Source organism: Sus scrofa, chromosome 9, assembly GCF_000003025.6.
Source record: "Sus scrofa isolate TJ Tabasco breed Duroc chromosome 9, Sscrofa11.1, whole genome shotgun sequence".
Classification (NCBI taxonomy): Eukaryota; Metazoa; Chordata; class Mammalia; order Artiodactyla; family Suidae; genus Sus; species Sus scrofa.
In genome coordinates this window covers 122633401-122655027 of record NC_010451.4, presented here as the reverse complement: position 1 = coordinate 122655027, position 21627 = coordinate 122633401, and the positions used below count along the sequence as shown (strand labels likewise).

At 50.1% G+C, this 21627-nt stretch overlaps 2 protein-coding genes across 2 annotated transcripts; both read right to left on the bottom strand.

Annotated features, from left to right (window-relative positions):
• LOC102160814 lies at nt 2146-5738 on the bottom strand. The gene is made up of 5 exons (XM_021063969.1): nt 5679-5738; nt 4250-4723; nt 3200-3494; nt 2799-2918; nt 2146-2404 (listed from the first exon to the last, which is right to left on the bottom strand). Exons 1-3 carry the CDS (start codon nt 5736-5738, stop codon nt 3354-3356), a joined length of 675 nt encoding a protein of 224 aa, XP_020919628.1. The 3' UTR covers nt 2146-2404; nt 2799-2918; nt 3200-3353.
• IER5 (immediate early response 5) lies at nt 19078-21247 on the bottom strand. The gene is given in 1 exon segment (NM_001258436.1): nt 19078-21247. A coding segment is annotated over 1 exon segment (978 nt). The 5' UTR covers nt 21022-21247; the 3' UTR covers nt 19078-20043.

Below are 21627 nucleotides of genomic sequence, written 5' to 3'. Positions count from 1 at the left end.
TCCTTACAGCAGGTGGTGACCCAGGGCGGCATCATTCCCACAGAGGCAGCATTGGCATTTCAGGGAGAACGGGAGATGATGCTTCAAACTAAACCAGTAGCCCAACAGAAGCTACAGGCTAGTAGGAGTTGAGGTTTAGGGTCATGAGACTGTCCCCTTGTCCCCCAGGAGGCCTTTCGAATCACACACCCGAGTCCTCCTGGAGCTGAAAGGCATGACCCCTTGAAGGACATTGTGGGCAGAAGATTCTGAGAGTACCCAGGGCTGGGGTAAGGGGAAGCTATTCAGGACATACAAAGGCAAGCCAGCAAAGCAGAAGCGTCCATCCGCAAGGATGCCAGGGACTCTGATTAAACTGATACTCCCCTGAACAGAGAAGCAAATCAGAAAAGCCCCTCTTCCCCCGCCCTCGCCCCCCGCCCACATTCACTGCTGCAGAGCAGGGATCCCCCCCACCCACCCCACCACTCTCCCTGGCTTACAGGTGCCCAGACTCTTCCTGAGGAGTCTGCTGATGGGGAGGGGGTGCGGGGTGCCTAGCACTGGCCAGGGAAGGAGTTCTAGGGGCTTAGCAGGATTCCTTTTGCCAAAGGTGGGAAAAGAAAGATGGGGCCCTGAGCTGGTGCCGGGCTGCCCAAGGGCTGGGGTAGCGACATCTCTCTCAGCAGCCACAGTAAAGCCCCCACCTGCTCCATTCCTAGCCTCCTGGTAAGAGCCAAGGAAACAGATCTGTCTTCATCAATCCAGATCCTCTAACTGACACGGCTCATTTTTTAAAAAGACCGAGGGAGATGAAACCTCCTGGTCTCTCCTTGGATCTCAGTGACAGATTTTTCTGATTCACCTCATTACCTCTTCCTACAGGGGCCCATTCATTTCCACCTCATTTTCCTCCCAGTTCTCATTCCTGTCCCCATCCCAGCATATCCCGATGGCGGTGGGGACGGGGGTGGGGGGGTCTCTATCTTCACCCGGCTTTCACCCTGCCAGACATGGCCTCACTCCCTCAGCACGTCTCTCTGGATCCATACGGGTTGTCTTTTCTGCCCTCTCTCCTCCAGATCAAAAGCCCTAGAAATCTTTCAATCCGGTGTCTCATGAAGAAACAAATCCCAGGGCAATGGCCTAAGAGGATGCTGACCCCTGGGCTTTGATTGAAAAGTAAACGGAGACTCTCACTCTGGCCTGGAACCCTTCTGCCTCAGGTTGCCCTGAGTGGCAGTGGCCTTTGCAAAGATCTTGAACCCCATTCTTCACATCCCTGGATCTGCCGTAGCATCTAGCCAAAGGACAAAGTACACACTCAACAGCTAATCAGTGAAGAGAATCCCTCTAAAGTTCACGCCATTCATTGCACACTGCCTAGGATCACTAATATATTTGAAAATGGCGGGCTCTTAGAATTAGAAGGGAACCACAGGGGTCATCAGTTCGCCCCTCACCCAGCCCAGGAACATGCACTGTAGGATTTCTGATGGGTGGTCATCTAGCCTAGACTCCCTGTCCATATCTATGACCATAAATACCTAAGGAAGCCCAGCCCTTGTCACAGTTGAGATCTCTAGTTATGAGAAAATCCTTTCTACTGCTTACCAGAAAAATCCCCATTGCTGCATCCCACACCCCTCCACACATCTGTTTGCAGAACTTGTGTTATCTGTGAGAGTGTAAGTTCCCGGAGGCAGTGCCCAGGGCAGATTGGCTTGCAGATTGTTCTCTAGTTGAAGGTGGTTGCAAATTCTCTCTAGCTCACTGGGTAAGCGAGATCGAAGGAAAGGAAGCCAAGCCCACATGACTCTGCCCATGCTCCTCCCAACTCCACCGAGCCGGGTCTCCACCCCTTCTTACCTTCCTCCATCAACAAGACAGCAATTTAACACCAAAAGAAACACAAAAACGATCCTCGGGTTGTTGGGCTCCCTTCCTGATCCTCAGCCCCATCCCAGGTCATCGGAATATTGCTGATAACATTTTCCTCCCAGAAGGATATGCTTACAGACAGAGCAAGGATGGGCTTTTCCAGACTGAGAAAAACAAAACCCTACTCCCTCTGTCCTCTGCTCAGTGTTCAGGGTACTGTAACTAATCCAGAAGACGTGAATACAAACAGAGGTTAACTTTAGATTTCAGACAAGCACTTCCAAAGCACATATAAACTGTTTTTACTCGGAGGCTTTCAAAGAACAAGACACTGCCTTGTTAGAGCCACAAAACTGGCTGGCAGTTTTCTAAGCATTTGGATATTAAGTGAATGCAGATGCAAAGATACACTATGCAAATAATAGACCCATGATCAACCTCTTCGAGTTTACAAGGAAGCTGTCTCTGGTGTTGGACCACAAGCCTAGAATAGACCAAAGCACTTCCTTGACTGTGTTCCTGGGCAGGCAATTTGAGCCTTGGCCTGAAAAAGAGTGAAAGGAATATTAGAGAGCAATATTGATGAATATTTATTCCCCGGAAGACTGAGTTTTAAAGTTAGTGGTGAAAGAGACCAAGAAGAGGTAAAAATAGTGGTTGAGATGAGGTCGTGTTAAGTGGCAGATCTTTATAAACTATAAAGCCCCATTCAATGTGAAGCATTACAGACTGTAAGCAGATTTCTGAGGGCAGAAGATCCTCAGAAAACATTAGATACATTTTTCTTACCTGAGGCCTAGTTCCACCCTTGGGTTGTTTATGGGGAAAAAGGCAAAATAAAAGCTGATTTTGTTGGACAGAAAAGAAACGAAAGGAAACGGACACACAAAACATGGACATGCTTAAAAAATCGGCAGCATACATTGAACTCTGCCCACCTCCCGAAAATATGTCCCCCAAAGTTTCCACTGGTCCCCTTCAGACTCAAGGAGGCAGTTTCAGCAGGCATTCTGGGAGAGGGCAGCAAAAGTTTGCCGCTGGGATGGCCTTGGGCTTGACTTTGCAGAGGTAAAAAAGAAAGGCGTGAAAACAATGCAAAGCCCTCCCACCGGATTCCACCTTCTTCTGTTGGCCACTTCCTTCCTTCCTTCCTTCCCTCCTTTCCCTTCCCTTCCTGCGGGAGCTCCTCTGCCCCACCTTCCTTCCTGGGGAGAAGGACCTGCCCTTTCCTCTTCTAGGGCTGGTGCCAGAAGGATGAACAATGTGCTGTTGAGGGGGGTGGGGGCGTGGACAGGGGCGAGGGGAGTCTAGAGGTGGGGAGAGGCAGATGCTGTGTAACCTGAAGCACAGAGTGGACAAGCAGAGATGACGTCAGCGATGTTTCCTCTGCGGGGGGCATGTCAAGGGTCTTTGGCCACTTCCCAGAAGTTTCCTTTACTCAAGCTTAACCATCCAAGAAACAGGTAATGGTGGCAGCGGAAGCAGACCTCCTCTTACACTCCCACCACCGCGCCACCGACGGTAGCCAAAGGATGCGGTGTCTCGGTGGAAGAAAAAAGGGTGATGTGAACGAAATACAAAGGGGACTCGATCCAGGTAGCCATTGGCGACTTCCCCTCTGCTATCGCAGTCTCCTGAGAGAAAAAGGCAGAGATGTTAAGGGGGTTTCGGGAAGTCTTGAAAAGGCTGAGGACAGAAAGTAGGTTGTGTTAGGTAGGGGAGCCAGCGGACAATACAAAAGGTAGGGCAGAGCAGTCGCCCTCACAACAAAAGCATTAAGCTGGCAAAGGAGATGACAGAGTGGGGGAGGGGCAAGGTCAAACGGAGTCGGTTTTGAAGGCAAATCTCTGGAGTGAAGGCCAAGCTTAAGGTGGCAAGCACAAAACAGAAGGCGCTCCAGGAGACAGCTGTGAGGGCTGGGTCGAGCGAGATGAAGACGAGAGTATGAAATCAAAGGGTCGGTCGAGCGAAGGAGGGCGCCAGGGAAACGCGGCCGGGAGGGCCCCGCTTTGTCTGGCGAGGGCGGCGGATGGGGCAGCACGTGCAGCCGGGAGCACCCGGGGCCGCCGGGCTCCCAGCCCAAGAGCGCCCGGGAGGAGGCCTGACGCGCTGGGGGCGGGCCCTCCGATTACCCGGGCCTCTTGCCCACGGGCCCCGCGCTACAAAAGGGGCGCATTGTCAAGTCCCAGGCTGCAGCAGATTGCCGCTGTCCTGCAATACCCTCGCACCCTGGCACCGCGCCACTGGCACCACCCGGGGGTTGGAAATAGCTGCGCGGTTCCCATGGAGACTAGCTGTGACTCCAGCCCCGCCCCGCCCCGCCCGCGGCGCAGGTCCGCGGGCGGGTGCCAAGGCTGCCTCCCTCCCACCTGGGCGCCCCTCTGGTAACCTTGGCAACGGCGGCCGCTGCGCGCGGTGGGGAGGTGGGGGCGACTCCCAGCGCTGCCGGGCGGGGCCGGTCTCTAGTCTGCGGCGCGCTCCGCCCAGACCCCAGCGCCGGCCTCAGTCCCAGGCCCCGACCCGCCCCATTGCGGCCCGGCCAGCTCTCGGGCGGGGCCACCAACGGGCCCGGCAGCAGGCGCCAGGGGAGCTGGCGCAGGAAGCTTGCCCTCCCCGTCGCCGGACCGCCCGGAAAGGCGGGAGCAGGGGAGGAAGCTCCGCGGCGGTGGAGGCTGCAGGAGCGCCGCGCTGGCCGTGTTGTCTCCTCAGAGCCTCCCCCGGCCGCGCCTGACCTCCGGCCCCTCAAAATCCTCCCCAGGTCTCCCCACCCAGCCCTTTCTCTGGGGATGGGAGGAGACCTTGGCGGAGAGTCCCGGGCCTGCGCAGTCAGGTGCAAGGGGTGCCTAGAAAATAAAGCCTTCTCCTACCCGAGGGTCGGGGGTGGGGTGGGGGTGGGGTGGGGAGGGGTGGGGTGGGAGTGGGGCAAGAAACCCGAAAGTGTGGGCTGGAGGGGGAATCGCCCTCCTGCTACTGAGTCTTGTGTTCTGGAAGCCCCTCCCCAAGTTCACTGCACTCTGAAAAGTCCCTGTTGCTCCTTGATGAGATTGCAGACCCCACTCCTAGGAAGATTTCCATCGTGCGTGACCTCGCCCGTTTTGTTTGTTGGCGAGGTGTGCAAGGAGTATTGCAGATACCCAAAAGAGTGTCTCCAGCTTCCAGGGTGATTGGGACAGAATTGAAGACTTTGGGAGTTCCCTGGTGGCTCAGTGAATTAAGGATCCGGCGTTGTCATCTGCTGTGACACAGATCGGATCGCTCTCTGGCCTTAAAGAATTGAGAATGGAGACTTTGATCCACCAAATAGGGGAAGGAAGAAGTGGAGGAAGGAATGGGGCAGACCAGACAGTTCCATTTACACCATCCCTCTTCAGAGGCAGCGTCTACCCCCCCACTTTGGGAAGGTGGGCTAGGGCAGCGCAGAGCCCCTGGAATTTAGTTCAACGCAGAAAAGGTTTTGAATTAAATTAATGTTTAGTGAAGGAATATGATTAAAACTAGACAGTGCCTTCAGTTGTCCTGGGTGGCCAGGGCATCTCCAGGAAATACACAAAGTATTCAGGTCCTTTGAAATTTGGTCCCAAATCAAAAGACCATAATAAAATAATAACCTGCTTTTGTAAAGGCCTTTCCTCTAAGAATGTTGGCTCATTCCACATATATTTCCCACTTCAAATTCCATAAAATTGCAGAGCAGAAGAAAGGAGTTATATGGGGCAAATGAGTTTCACTTATCCATGATTAGAGTGGAGGAGCATCAAGAGTTCCCTTCCTAGTTCTTAGAACCCTGTGTTTTCTTTGAAGTAGTATGGTGGACTTACCTTGGTATGGTCAAGAGTTTGGGGATGTGCAACCAGAGGGCGTGAGACTTGCTGGGCCATTTAGGCCTAAGTTTCCTCATCTGAGAAATGATTATTGTGAAAATGAGGTAATGTATGAACTATTCCTCATAAGCTGTAGGATTTGGCACACACATGCTTTATTTAGTTCCTGGGACATCTATTAGCTGATACACAAGTCATTATTCATAGACTCTAGCTGCAAAATGCTTTCCCAAGAGTTTATTGGTTATTTCTCCAGATGTCATAGTTTGATACAGACAACCTTTTCCAAGTGTCCTCTGAATGGGAGAAGAAATTCAGTTGTTTTTTCAGAGCCACTCCTGTATCCTTGGTTCAGTTTCACATTAAAATACCAGATGACTTCCTTTTTACTTCTTAGCCTATAGGACAGCTTCAACCACTACACACTCCAAGTCTAGGCACCAGAAACCCAAGCCCAGAAGAGCTGCCCCAGTAAGAGACAGGGAGTTATAAAAGAATAAATGTTAACACAGGACCAGAGAAGACAATCTGACAACCCAGAGAATAAGACAGAAGGTGCTTGGACTCAGGAGGGTGCCAGATCTGCAAGTTGGAGGGCATGGAGGCAGGTCTGAAGGGCTCTATGTGCTGCTGAATAGCCTTTAATATTACTGTAGAGTGAATTGTCCATCTCCCCCCCCCAAACCACCAGCACATTCATATGTTGAAGCTCTAATTCCCAATGTGACTACATCTGGAGGTACCGTCTTTAGGATGTAATTAAAATTGAGTTCATAGGCATTGTGGCCTTATATGAGGGGAAAGAGAATCTCTCCACTACCACCACCAGGTGTGCGTACAATGAGAAGGCAGTCATTTGCAAGTCCTCACTAGAACCCAACTATGCTGGCACGCTGATCTCCATGCTCCAACACTATGAGAAAATAAATTCCTGTTGTTTAAGTCACCCCGTCTGTGGCATTTTGTTATGGCAGCCCGAGCAGACTAAGACAAATATGTCTTGCTTGGAGCTGAACACCCTTCCTACCACCTCCACCACCTGGCGTTTGGTTCAGCACTTCCACAGTTGTCTCATTTTTAATTCACTGTGTGAGTTGGAATTGGCAGGATTTATTTTTAAATGAAGAAGCTAAAACTCAGGATGATGTGACTTGCTGAGAGTCAGATAGTGAATGGGCCAAACCAACGCTTGAGTCTCCCCAGACAACATCTAGTCAACTAAGGCTATGCACTTACCATGTGCTGGGTTCTGATCTAGATTAAGGCACTAGAAAGATGAATGGGGTTTAGAGTTGAGGAGGGCACAGTCTGGTCAGGAAGAGAAATATGTGAATGAATAATTTCAGCAAGGAGAAGTATCTACCAGGATAACAGGCCCAGCAGGTCTGTGGGAAAAGCGTTCCAGGCAGAGGAATCCTCGGAAAAGATGGCTTTTGGGGGGGGGGGACCCATCAGTACTGCTGAGAGCAGAGCATGGTGGAGGGAAGGAAGGGGTAGAGACGCTCCACATGCCTTTGGAGATACATCTCCTTCTCCTCCTGCCCAAAGACTCCCAATTGCCTCCCCAGGGTCCTGGCCAAAGGGGAGAACTGAACTTGAACAGAGATCAAGGCAGTCCTTAAGGGACCTAATATCTCTAAGCAGAAGCAACAATAAACTCTTCAATGAGGTTCATATTGACAGTCTATAGTGAAATAGCTTTGATCCTTTGAGCTGGGGTCTCCTAAGGGTTAGTTGATTACAGCCCTAATCATTTGCGAATAAGCAATAATGTGCTTTAATGAGGAGACGGTATGAATTGCATACCCATGGCTTTTACTAGCAAGGTGTCAATGTTTATACCCAGCTGCTCGTTTCCAGAGGCAGGAAGCTTTATTAGTACGGGATCATCCCTCACAACAGAAATGCAGCAAAGGACCTTGGTTAATGAAGGGACTAACACCTATCTGTTCCACTTGGGAAGCATTCGTCCAAGTTCTTACTAGTTACAGTCTGATACGAGGATTCACTTATCTTCTGCTTTATGAGTACAAGTTGCATACCTGTGTTTATCACATCTTTAATCCACTCTTTCAGGGATTTATTAAATCACAGCACTCAAATGCCCTCTCTGGGGGAGAGACTGTAGGTTGGGGAAGAAATGAATCCAGAAGGGCTACTTGCACTCCCAGCCCCTCTCCCAGGGAAACCCAGTTCCTCAGGTCTGCTCACCTCCCCAGGGTGCTCATTCTGCACACCAGGCCAACAGCCAATTTAAAGGCTAGTTCTGGGATTTCAACATCACTCTGCCTGGGACCAAATGAAGACTATCACCTCTGCCTCACTGGAGACCTCATTAGAACTTGAACTCTGGTCTTTGTTCCTTCCCAGTGGGTTCAATACAATGGAGAAGGTAAGGGGAGAAGGGGGGTCGGTAAACCCACAACTCCCAGAGCAGCAAGAGTCCGACAGCCTCTGAGAACTAGAAGTGAGTAAACAGGCAATTACCTACAAGACAGCCGGGTAACCAGAGAAGTGGCTGAAATGAATTGATTCCACTCACTGTCTAAGAGACATCTGCCTTCCCTCAGCCCCGCTACCCTACTCCAACTTCTCAAGGCTAATTTCAGCACCCTCTGCCCACTTTCCAAGTGATATTCCATGCTGAACAGAACCGAGATCCCAGGACTGAGAGGCGAACGGTTCCCTTCTGGCTACCTTCTTGGCTTGGCCATTGTCAATGTCACTGCTCTTTGTCTATATTGTGAAAAGGGGAAAGAATCAGACGGTGCTGCACCCTCCCTACTCCAAGACCTATAGCCTTCCTATCCTTTGGGGGAAGAGAATTTAGGAAGAAAGAGGTGACTCAGAATTTGCTTCTTAGAAATAGCAGTGGAAACCCAGCTGGGCTGCAGGAAGTGTGGGGTCTGAGTGAAAGAAGCCTCACATTCCTTTCTTTCTTTTGGCTGGGAGCTCCCTCCTGCCTAGCTTCCAGGCTGGTCCCCAGTTATTTATTTACTTATTTTTTTCACCTTCTCTGGTTCAACTGATATCAGTTCAGATCCTGGCACTGAAAGGCCTCTACATAGATAAGATTGAGGTCCAGCACTTATCTTCAAAGAATTTATAATCTGGTGGGGACGGGAGAAGGAAAGAATTTCAGGAAGTTAAAAAACACGTACTCAATGGACTCACAGACACAGAAAGCAGACTTATGGTTACCAAAGGGGAAAGGGTGGCTGGGAGGATAAATTAGTTTGGGATTAATACATACGACAAATACATATAAAATAGATAACCAACAAGGACCTACTGTATAGCACAGGGAATTATACTCAACATAATAACCTATCATGAAAAAGAATCTGAAAAAAGGAATATATATATATATATGTATGTGTGTGTATGGGTATATATATGTGTGTGTGCTTGTGTATGTTTATCTGAATCACTTTGCTGTGTACTTGAACCTAACACAACATTGTAAATCAACTACACTTTGATATAAACAAACCAACAAACCCAAATAACAATACAAGGCAATGTACAATAGGTGCCTCAGGAGATGAGCCACAGCAGCTAATATCTCCAGTCATTTCTTGCCAGAATCACTGAACAGCCCTCTAACTGGCCCTGCCTCCCCCTGCCTCCAGGCTTTCCTCTTCCACTTCTGGTCCTGTCTCTACACTATAGCTGGGATGGATCTAAATGCAAAACTGATCGGGTCCCACACCTGCCTAAAAGCTCCTTAGCTCCCCCACATCTTTCATGATGAAACCAAAGCCCCTGACATGGTACCCTAGTCTTTTATAATTCATCAAGCCATTCCTACTCCACGCTCATGCTCCATTAGGAATTTGGATGTTGTGATGTCCAGATACTTACCAGGTCTCTGGCCTCAGGGCCTTTGCACAGGCAGCTCAATCTGCCTGGAATTCTTTTCCTCTTACTCCTTATTTGGCTAACTCCAATTTGCCTTTGGGGACCCAGCCCAGAAATAACGTGATATTCTGAGTTAAGCACCCCTCATCCACATCCCCAGATCACCACGGTATGAAGCCTGAATCACAGTGAATTAGTTACCAGCCCTCTCCCCGCTAAACATCAAGTTCCTGACTCATCTTGGACCTGGGACAGAGTAGCCTGGCACAGAGTAGACAACAAATGACGGCTGGATGAAAGGCTGCACAGCAGGCAGAGGAGGTTGTAGAGAATATGGGAAGTCATTGGAGGCTCTTGAGTCAGAGGCTGATAATATCACAAAAACGATATTGTAAGCTGAGTAATCCATTAGCTACCCAGTAGGTAGTGCTGAGGGGAGGGAGGATGAGGGAAGGGGCAGAACAGAATGAAGTAACAAAAGCTGGAAGTAAAGAATGAGGAAGGTGATTGTGGGTACTGGAAAGAGGGTGGGAATGGGCTTCATGGCGGAGGTGGTGCTAGAAGCCTGAGCAAGTGGGATGTGCTGGCAAGGTGGCACACTGATGCCAGAGAAGGAACTTGACTAGGGGAAGCAGACCGAAGTCAGGAAGGCACTGCGTGCAGGTAGCAGCCGGAATAGGGCTGCACAGGAATCTGTGAGAGGAGGTGATGTGTTTGTTTTTAGAAATAGCTTCAGCTAATTAGGACAGAAAGCCCACAGACTCAGGGAATTTTGAGCTCTGCGTCGAGTTTGTCTCTTGGTGGTCGCAGCATGAAAAGACTGACAAGCTAGGGCCTTGTCTTTCCAGAAAACCGAGATGAAAGCCTAGGACGGAGGTTGCTTTGTAACTCTCTCCTCCAGCTTCAGCACAAAATGATCCCACCACCAAGGAGAGCTATTCATTCTTCTGTGTTTTTCCCCATGGTACAGAGGATGTTGCTGGGGGCTAATGGCAGTTTCTCCATCTGGACGGGGCTATGTTCTATCAAACACACGACTGTGTTCAGTTCACTCCCTTTTCCCCCTTCTCATATCCTTCCTGTTTTCTGACTGCATTTTTTTTTAATCTTGTGTTTCTCTTGAAAGCATCCCAAACATCTGTCTCTCCTGTCTTCACCCTTCTCTCCCACCCCACTCTCACCTCCTTAACCTCTCATCAGTTGCCTTAAGACCTAAAACTGCTCGGCTGCCTTCCCTCTTCTGAGCACTGGGGCCTCTTTGTTGGACATGCCTCAACCTGTTCTCAGCCTCAGACAAATCCTCCATAACACTGAGAATGACAGATGAGGTCAGACTTGCTTGGGGGGGAGGGGGGAGAAGGAAAAGGGAATTTCTTATCCAGGAAACCATGCTCATTCATAACTGGCTTTGCAAATGAGAACAGACAGACGTGTGTGTGTGTGTGTGTGTGTGTGTGTGTGTGTGTGTGTTTCTGCTGACAAGAACCCGAATCCTGCTTTCCTCAGAGCACATGCCTGCACTCCCATGTTTTAAACTCCTAATATATAAAGGGAATGAAGCATCAGAACTGTATGTCTTTGGATTAGTAGCTGGCGGCACTAGGGTTTGGGGAAGGGCTCCCTCGTCCTCTGAGGTCCCCTCTTATTTTGTCACCTTGCCAACTGGATCTGCTGGCGTTGAAGCAGCAAGAGTCTTCGCTGGCCAAAGGTTCGGAAGAGAATGTGGGCGGCTGATACTAACAAGGTCCCTGGAGTGATTTATTAGTGTCTCCAGTCTCCTTTTATTTGACAGGAGAAGGAAAAGAAAGTGTTTATTCCTTCTGATAAGAGCCCCTCACTTAGTTTATATATTCAACCCCATTCACCTCCATAGAACTTTCTGAGCCCATTGGTTCGGTGTTAAGACAGGCACAGGCCCTTTCAGCTGACCCAGCGTCCTCTCTAGCCACCATCCTGGTATTCTTTTGCCTTTTTTGCCAAATTTCTTGGGGAAGAGGATGCAGCCAGAGCCTCCACATCTTTCTCTGTGCTCCCTTGATAATCGAGCTCTCTCTCCCACCTTCTACCTGAACCTCTCTCAAAATTCACCAATATTTAGTTCAGTGTTCCCATTTTCCTGGACTTCTGTTCCCCAGCTCCCTGGGCAGAAGCCTGGCTCCACGCCCGCATCTCCACAAGCTGTGTTCCTGCTGACAGCACCCTCTTCCTACTCCAGCCCCACTTTCGTGCTTCCCCTTCATTGGGTCTTTAGCTTCTGCCTGCAGAGGTTCTATTTTCGGTCAGCTTTAAGGATCGGCTCTGAACTTGGCCTTGCTCCCCTCCAGAGCAGCATAAGAAAAGACCCAGAGTCCCACGTGGCCAGAGACCTGGTGTGAGGGAAAGAATGGCCTGAGGGTACTAAGGCTGAGTGACCTCCAGCTGAGAAGTTCATTCTTGACACTGAGATCAGTGGAAACACCTGCTTTTTAAGCTTGCATGCAGATCACCTGGGGAATCCTGTTAAAATGCAGATACAGTAGGTCAAGGTTGGGGCCTGCGATATTGCATTTCAGGTAAAACCCCAGATGACCCAAGCTGCTGGTCTGAGGACTGTTCATACTTTGAGGAGCAAAGGGCTCGATCACACTTATCTACGGTCAGATTTCCTGGGAGTTTTCTGTGTTGACTTGAGGACCAGGATCCCGTGGTTTGCGTCTGTGTATTCATTCCCTATTGATGAGTTCCTCCGGTAAAGACTTAATTGATGGGACCCAGGGCTGAGCTGTTTATATCTTCTGGTTTTGCTTTACACACACTAATTTATCTTCAAATCACAATTGTGAGGCAAGTGAATACTTTTTTTTTTTTTTTTTTACTATAAATAGAAACCTGGAAAGATGAATGACTCTCTAAGCAGTGAGTCACATTTTCAGATTCTTGTCCACAAGTCCTGGCTCAGAGGGATCCCAGTCCAGGGTGAATTCCAGCACTGCCTCTGCTCGGGTTCTCTCTCACCCGACCCCCCACTCGGTCTCTGGACCATGTTTCCTCTTTCCTGACTGATAAGCAGGAGATGCTCCGCTCTCACAGAGAAGCTCAGGAGCCTTAAGGAGCAGCAAAGCTCTGCGTGTAAGGAGGCCAGACACCTCCTGCTGAGGTGACTAAAAGGTTGGGAAGCAGACAGCTGGGCCAGCCCACACAGCCGAATCGCCCCCACACGGCATCTTTACAGCCGCTCTCAGCAGTGTGGACTAGGAGTGCCTTTTTAATTTTTTTTTATTTTTTTAATTTGTCTTTTTTTTTTTTTTTTTTTTTTTTTGTCTTTTTAGGGCCACACCCGCAGCACATGGAGGTTCCCAGGCTAGGGTCTAACCGGACCTACAGCTGCTGGCCTACGCCACAGCCACAGCCACAGCCACACCAGATCCCAGCCACATCTGCGACCTATACCACAGCTCATAGCAAGGCTGGATCCTTAACCCACTGAGCGAAGCCAGGGATCGAACCCGCAACCTCATGGTTCCTAGTCAGATTCGTTTCTGCTGTGCCACGCTGGGGAACTCCAGGAGTGCCTTTTAAAAGATATTTTGAAGAGGGAGAGGAGATATTTTGAAGAGGAGAAAAACCACAGAAATCATAGAGTAATCACGACCTCGGCATAGCATCCCTTGTACTCTAAGTTCAGCTGCTGACATTGAAACTTTGCTTTCAGGGATTTCTCCCATGGCCATAAAAATAAAAGCAACTCCAGTCTCTAAAGTAGGTCACGCAGTTAGAGAGAGAGAGAGGGAGAGGGAACGCTCGTGCTGATAAATGCAGATGTCCTAGTACTTTCGCCCTTTTCCAAACCAAAAATAAAACTTGGAAATTGTCTAAAGAAAAAGGGAGGTTGTGATGCAGCCTGAGAAAAGCCAGGGGAAAGAAAGCGGGTGGGGCGCTCCTGCCCGAGCTCACTCAGCCCACAGCTGACCTTGAGCTGGAGAACTTGACTCAGCGGCCATCCCCACCCTGCAGTGTCTTTTCACAGTCCCCCCTCACTCTCTGCCCATCACCTCTGCTGCAGGATTCTAGCGGGTTATAACCACACCCACCCCCGACTGCCACCTCTGGTAACTCACTGTAAAAAGCTTCTACAAATCAATAAAAGCCCAGAGAGGGGAGGCAAGGCAAAGGGCACATTGGGATTTCTCCATCAGACCAGCCCTTTGGCTTCATTATCTGTTCTAGAAAGTGGCACAGGCAGTTTCAGCAAAGGGGAGGGGAAGCTTCATAGCCCACGTTTGGGCTCCCCTGGCTTGGCCTCTCCTTGGCCACAGCCAAGGTGGTTTTCCGTGGCTGCTCCTGTTCCAGGATGGTTACTCCCACACCCAGCCTCTGCTACTGTGATGGAGGTTGGAGGTCTGGTGAGGCACGGGGTTTGGAGGGCCAGGGATCGCAGCTGTGGCTTGATCACTGGGGTGCAGAGTCTCAGGAGACTGCACGTCTCAAGGTCAAGACATCTGGAGTTCCTGCCCAGGCACAATGGAAACGAATCCGACTAGGAACCATGAGGTTGTGGGTTCCATTTCTAGCCTCGCTCAGTGGGTTAAGGATCTGGCGTTGCTGTGAGCTATGGTGTAGGTCGCAGATGCAGCTCATATTCTGCGTTTCTGTGGTATAGACCAGCAGCTATAGCTCTGATTGGACCCCTAGCCTGGGAACCTCCATATATCATGGGTTTGCCCCCCCCACCAAAAAAGAAAGAAATCTAAACTCTACTCCTTCTTAGCTGGTGGGAGCATGCCCAATCACACCTCTTCCCTGTAGCTCAGACTCTTTCCAGGCAGACAATAAAAGTGAGTGCCTTCCAAAGAGGATGGAGGGAAGGGGAACTTAGACCCAGGCAGACAGAGACAGAAGGACAAAACAACTACAGCGTTGAAGAAAGTATTTGTGCCACAAAGAGCAGGATGATGCTATGACTGGCTCAAAAGGAAAAACCAAACACTTGTGGAGCAATTTGGAGAAAAACTCCACGGCTGGTATCCTGGATTCAGGAAAGGTATCAAGTGTGGGGAGTAGCCTGAGGAAATCCTGCCTTTGGAGACAACTTCAGGGCTGTGAGCAGAGGGAACCTGATGGCTATGTTTTCCCTCAGAGAAAGCAAGTTTCCAACAGCTGCTTTGTCGCAAGGCTCGAGAGGTCCAATGAATTGAAGAATAAGTGGGTGGGAACAAGTGGCTTTGGTACATCCCCGAGTTCCAGAAAAAAACACAGAGGAGCCATGCCTTGGCATCTAGGGGAATGACTGGGCTGGGACAGCCTGGCAGAAGCCCAGTCGTGAAAACCCAGCGAGAAAGCAGAGGGCTGGGATCAGGTCTCGCTTGGTGCCTAATGTGCAGAAAAGGGGAAGCTGAGTCTCTCCCTCATCCTGAAAGCTAGGGATGTGGCTTATCACACAGACAATAGAGATGTCTTGTGACCAGGTCCCAGAAAACTTGATGATATAAAATGAGTCCAATCTACCCACAAATATCAACAGGCCTAGTTTACGCCAGTGCCCTAAGAGAATCGCCCGCTGAAGGTGCTTGGAGGCGATGACAGAAACCAGCCCTTCTTCCTGCAGCTCTCCAGAGCTGACAGCCAAGAAGTGAGCAGCTTCCAGCGGTGGAGGCCGCTGCTGGTCAGCAGAGGAGGGGAGACGGAGAGGCCCTTTCACGAGTCCTGTCCCTAGAGGCTCCTCCCTCCCTGCTTGTAGGATTCCAGAAGGTCTGAGACAAACCCCAGGACACAGTCCAGCAAAGACGCTTTGGGCTCTATTCTTCTGGGAGACAGCGATTGCCAGAGAGATAGTTTATTGTCAAAACCCTCACTCCCACTGGGGCAGGGGAGTGGTGGCAGGCATTGGAGCAGAAAAGAGGCCTTCGACTAGGTGTGTGTCCTCTCACACTTTGTGTTCTCATATATTCTCTTCCCTGGCGGGCCCTGGAGAAGTGTTACTGAAAAACTCCCAGGGCTGTGAGTGCAATTCACAATGATTCCCAACATCGCCTCTGCTTCTACTGTATTTTTCCTCCCAAGGCTTTCCAGTGGGCAGCATTTTAAATCTGAACAATGGTTCAAAGGCTGAGAGACAAACTGCTCATTACTGGAAAGAGTGCCAGGAGTCCTGGGAAGCAGAGCTCACTCCCCACCAGAGTTCCCCACCTAATCGTAATGGCTTCTTTCATAGTCACGGGAAGGTTGGATCAGCGTTTCTTTTCATTCTTGTCTTCTTTCGGTAACCGCTGGGATCAAAGCAGGGCTAGGAGAATAAAAAATTCACAAATAGAACAAGAATAAAATATTTAAGGCAAAAGATTAGAAGTTCTTTGGTTATTCAGTGAACTGAACTAACTCTACTTTAACAAAAAGAAGTATAAGGGAATAAATGTCCATCAAACTCCATGTCACAGTAGGTAGTAGCCTTTCGACCTCATCTCACAGGCTCTAAGCTGAGTTGTCAGGCCTAGCGAGTTGAAGACGCTCGGACTAATCCAGTGATAAGATGGAGTTTTGTCATTATGAATTCTGAGCCTGATATTTCCTATTAGCTTGATTCGGAGACACATTCTACCAAAGCTGTTTGGTGGCCCATTCCCTTCCACTTCTTTTTTTTTTTTTTTTTTTTTTTTTTTGTCTTTTGTCTTTTGTTGCTGTTGTTGTTGCTATTTCTTGGGCCGCTCCCTCAGCATACGGAGGTTCCCAGGCTAGGGGTCTAATCGGAGCTGTAGCTGCCAGCCTACGCCAGAGCCACAGCAACGCGGGATCCGAGCCACATCTGCAACCTACACCACAGCTCACGGCAACGCCGGATCGTTAACCCACTGAGCAAGGGCAGGGACCGAACCCGCAACCTCATGGTTCCTAGTCGGATTCGTTAACCACTGCGCCACGATGGGAACTCCCCCTTCCACTTCTCATCTCCAAATCCAATCAGTGGTAATGGTAGGAATGCAAGTTATTGTTACTCCACTAGGTGCCTTAGGGCAAAGCCATTTACTTGGAGGGGCAGTTCAAGCTGTCCAGCTTTCCATCATTCGTTCTTCTCCCCAGTGATAATTCATGGTTTCTGAGAAGGAAGACAGGCTTAAAAAGACAGAGTTGAAACGTCTTGTACTAAAACTTACCACCTTTATTCACTATCCGTGTGATCTTCTTGGAGTACTTGTCAAAAAGCACTTTCAACATCTGGTTTTCATATGACGGTCAAAAAATTTTTCTTTCTGGACCAGACCTCAGGTTAATTTGATCAAAATCCTAGTCCCTCCTAGAGTGGTCAAAGAAATGGTTAGGTACCAAAACTATGGTTCGTTTCTAGTCACACTGAATCTGATTTAGTTGTGTGTTGATAACCCCATCCTGGCACTGGGAAGTCTCTTTTCCAGGACCTATCAATTAACACAGCTTAAGAAACCTTCTATGCCCAAGCAATTCAGGCTAAAAATAACTCTGTGGGCTATTTTTTTCTCTAGGCATCCACAGAAAACATTTGTATGTCAACAAGTTCTTGCTCCTTGAGTGTTTTCACTCCTGCTTACTCCTCCCTGAAAGCAGAGCTGTTTGATACAATCAGGAAAGTCACAGGGTTGGTGTGAGACACACAGAACAGCAAAACTGTTCTGACTAAGCTCTATGGACTGCCAAGTGCCCAGAGAAAAGCAAGAATAAAAGAACCCAAAATTCTCGCATAGGATAATTTTAAAATAGACTCTGCTTCCCTTTCTTACAAATATACATAATTCTTTGACTCTAATGGATCTGATATATACACAGAACTTCTACATTAGCAACTAAAATTGAGTGCTTACCATGTATGAGGTACTTTAGGGGCATCGACATTAATTATCACAACCTTATGAGGTGGGTACAGTTATCTCAATTTCATATCTGAAAAAACTGAGGCACAAAGAGATGAAGTAACCTATCCAGGGTCCCTCAGCTAATAAGTGGTAGATGCAAGAAGTCTGGCTTCAGAGTCCAGCTCTCACCATGACATACTGCCCCTGTGACAAAACAAACAAAAAACCAAACAAAAAAAAAGATCTTTTCTGATTTCCTACAAAGCTATAGTTCCCTAACGATCAAATATGTCCATGTACCCTCTCTAAATGAAGCAGACTCATGGTCCCATGGTTCATCCCAATGTGAAAACAAAGATCGATGGGAATTTTCACCTCATCCAAAATAACTCTCTTAAACACACCAAATGTTACCCTCTTTCAAACATAAAAATGTACTGAGATAGCTGTTCGGGCATAATAATTACTTTCTAGCAACAGGAAATGTTTGCAAAATGAAGGTCCTGGACACCTTCAGTTTAAAGCTGTCAGCACTCAATGGATCTCTGGAGGCTGTAACAGAATTTAAGCAGATAATCTCTGAAAGAAAAACTAGTCAATTTTAACAAGACCCTGATTACAGAATGTTTAATTCTATACATAGTATTTATGCTTCAGCATAAAGTAGAAAGTTCCTTAGGCTTAATGGATCACTAACAGATTTATAAAAATATCAAAACACTGGCCTACTCAGCTATGACAAAAGTTCACATAATCAGGACTTATCCATAGGCCTCTCCTTTTGCTCAAAAGCCACACTTTCTTAAAGTGTTCTCTAATCTTTCCTCAATTTCTCCCCTCTTAAACTCCCATGTATTCATAAGCTGTTATAGACCAATTCCATCCTTTAAAGTACTAGCAACCATATTTTATGACACCATTCTCTAGTTGATTTGCTTCTGATATAAATTCAAATATTGTCTATTTCACCTTAGACAAAAAACTCTTAAATGTAGCAACTGTAGTAAAAAAAAGAAAAAAAAAATCAATGGATGACTTGGCTGTCATCACCTAAGTGTTTACCATGACCCAAACACTGATGTCACCATTAGGTGACAAGAGCGAACCAGATTTTGTTAAGTTAAAATTGCCTAGCCCTCCTTCCTTACCCAGTTTGACACAAGCAATTTCCATTTACGAATGCATTTACTCTCTACAGATGTAATTAAAAAATTTTTTTTTCAAGCATTGACAATTCCATCCTGACATCCACTGGAATGCAGAGAGTAGACATGACCAGCTGGGCAAGTCAGTCTCCTCAGCTTCCCTCACATCAGGTTTTTTCTGTAGCAAAAGATGACCCATGTTGTATAACAGGAAACAGAGTATTAATGAGAAACATTTTTGTGGATGGGAAGGGCTTCACAGGTTGGCACTTAGGTTAATTTAATATTAGACACTGTCAGATTGGGCTGTAAAAAATCAAATCCCCTGACTTTAGAAAAGGCAGGTGCAGTGGCAGGTTTCAAGAAACTGGCAGCCCACTGACATTAGTATCTAACAGCAGTCCTTTGATGTAGGGGAGAAATCTTAAACGTGTTGCTTCTGATACTTAAGAAGTCAACAAACAAGGTCCCCAGTCTGTCCACGACTGGTATTAAGAACCACACCTTCAATTTTCCAGCCGGAGCACAATTCCCCTCCGCCCACATCCCTCCCAAACCAGACAGGTGATTCCAGACAAGGAGACAGTGAAGTTGCTTCAAAATATTTAATACGTGTTAGACACGTAAAGTTACATTTTTATACAAAAATCAATACAACGAAGGAGAAAATACTGTACAAAAACCTTGTCAGCTCCCCCAACCTTTATACAACAAAGACTGGAGTCACTATCTACAAAACCATAACGTCTTTCCACTTAGGGCTTGTCTGTAAACTTTGTTTCCTTAAACACTTTTTAAAAGCACTGTGTAGTAGTTCTGATCTAGAGATTTTACAAAATAAATCTTTTCTCTATAAGCTCCATATTTCCAAGCTTGATCTCTTCTGTGAAGTGCATCAGGCTTTTTTTCCCCCTGTGGGGAAGACAAGGGCCGCTAACATTCCCCTTTTCCAGAGTAATCACAGGGTATAAACGCTTCTTCAGAGAGCAAGGTGGGGAGGGAGAGAAATAATACACGTTTCTACTCCAGACGAAATCCCTCCAAGTCGTAGGAAATCCTGTGAGGAAACGCCACTCCTGGCCCCGGTGCGGTGCTAGCTTTCATGTGAAGGGTGTGTGTAAAGTCCCTTCCTCCCCCGAGAACGAACGGGGAACTCCCCGGGGCCCGGCCTTTTGAGCCGCTTCCTTCTCCGCGCTGCGGGCAGAGGAAAGTCCCTGTCTGCCCCCAGTCCCCTACGCCCCGGGGAAGGCGTGTGGCATTCGGGGGGGACAAAATAGTCTCAACTCAACAAGACAAAGTGACATACACAGACACAAAAGTCCACGATCGTCCTCTTCCAATAAGCCCCGTACTCCCGAGTCTCAAAAGCAGACCCGGGAGGCACGGCCCAGCCGGCCGCCAAGCTCAAGGGCAGTCTGTGCCGCCCGGCGGCACCCGATTTCCCCCTCGCGCTCGGCGCCGACCGTCTCGGGGGCGTCCTCGCAGCCGGGAGGGGCCCAGCCCTCTCGTCGGGACGCCCGCTGCTCAACCTCCTTCCCGGACGGAGACCCCGGGGGCTCAGAAGGCTACGATGGCAGTGCTCCAAGGGTTAATGTCTCTCAGCACCGGCTTATCGCAGCAGATCTGCCCGGGCTCGGCGGTTTCCGGACCGCTCTCCTCTCCCTCCGCTTCCTCCCGGCCGCCCCCGGGGCTTTTCCGTAAGAGTCCTGAGAAGCTGGAACCGAAGATGCTAATGAGGTTGGCCACGTTACCGGTCTCCATCTCCTCCGCCTCCTCTTCCTCCTCCGCGGCCGCCCCGCCCGCCTGTTCCTCTAAGTTCCGGCGGGGTTTCTTGAGCGGGGTCGAGCCGGGCACCGGGCAGCCCGCCGGGCCGCCGCCCACCCCCGCCGCGCCGCGCTTCCTGGGGCAGAGGGGGGGAGGCGCGGGAGGCTCGTCCCCGGCCGGACGCGGCGCGCGGCAGCCGTCCACGCGGGGGTTAGCGCTCGGCGTGTCCTCGTCCCCCGGGGGACAGCCGCAGGGGTGGCGTGCTGCCCGGGGCCCCGCGGGGAAGACGTCCGAGGCTCCAGCAGGGCCCCCGGCCCCTACGACCGCTGTGTCTCGCGGTCCCTCCACGCGGCGCCAGGCAGCTTCCGCCGCCTCCGCCTCTCGGCCCTGAAGAGTGTCCCCGGCGCCCGGCTCCGTGGCAGCGGGCTCCGCGTCATCCGCCCGTGGCACTTCTGGGACGGCAGGGCGCTCCGGCTGCGGCTCAGGCTCTGGCCAGGCGGCTCGGGCAGCCGGCGGGGGCGGCTCCCCCCAGCCCGCGGGTGGCCCGGCTGCCGGCTCCCCGGGCTGCTGCGGCGGCGCCGGGACCCCGGGGTGGCCGGTCAGGTAGAGGCCGGGGCACGGGTCGCTCAGGTAGACCTGGCGGGCACTGCGGAGCACCAGCGAGACCAGCAGGTTCTTGTGCAGCTTGATGCCGCCGCGCTGGACCCGCGAGTTGTAGATCTTGCCCAGGGAGATGCTGACGATGCGGTGAGCCTCCAGCTTGAACTCCATCCTGCCTCCCCTTTCCCAGGGCTGGCGCGGGGGTGAGGGGGTGAACCCTAGCCCACGTTCCGAAGCTGAGACGGAAACGAGAGGCGTCAACAAGTTCGTCGCCTCTGGGGTTGACCCTCGATTTCTTCTGACTCCGAAGAGAAACGACTCTGGCAACACACTCTCTCTTGCTCCCGCGCCCTCCCCACTACAGACCAGCAGCCAGTCTCGGGTCCGGTCGCTAACTGAGGGCCTCCCGGCCGCCAGGCGCCTTATAAAGGCGCCTCGATAGCCAATCGCGAAGGGCCGCCAACCGTTCCGGGGCCGGTCGGCGCGCCCTCGTGCGCCGCGCGCGGCCAATCGGAGACCGAGGAGGGGCGCGGGGGCCATTCGAACGTTAGTCCCGCGGAGCAGGCTCTTAAAGGGGGCGACGCGCGCCACTCGCCCACCGCCTAGTCCAGGCCAGTTCTCTGAGCGTGGTTGACGGAGAGCAGGGGGAGTTCTTGGTTCGTCAAGATTCTGGCTTGTGTGCTGCTCGCCAGAACCAAGGCGAACTAACCTTTCAGACTTTCATCTGAGTATGGCGGTGGACTTTGCTCTGCTTCCCTAATCAGCCGGATCCTTCCC

Excerpts from the sequence above, each read along its gene's own strand:
- LOC102160814 (XM_021063969.1), bottom strand. The coding sequence starts at position 5,738 with ATGGCCCAGCAAGTCTCACGCCCTCTGGTTGCACATCCCCAAACTCTT. Across the intron at positions 4,724-5,678 it reads AAACTCTTGACCATACCAAG|GAGAAGGCTTTATTTTCTAG; the intron begins GTAAGTCCACCA and ends ACCCTCGGGTAG. Across the intron at positions 3,495-4,249 it reads CAGCGGCCGCCGTTGCCAAG|GAGACTGCGATAGCAGAGGG; the intron begins GTTACCAGAGGG and ends TTTTTCTCTCAG.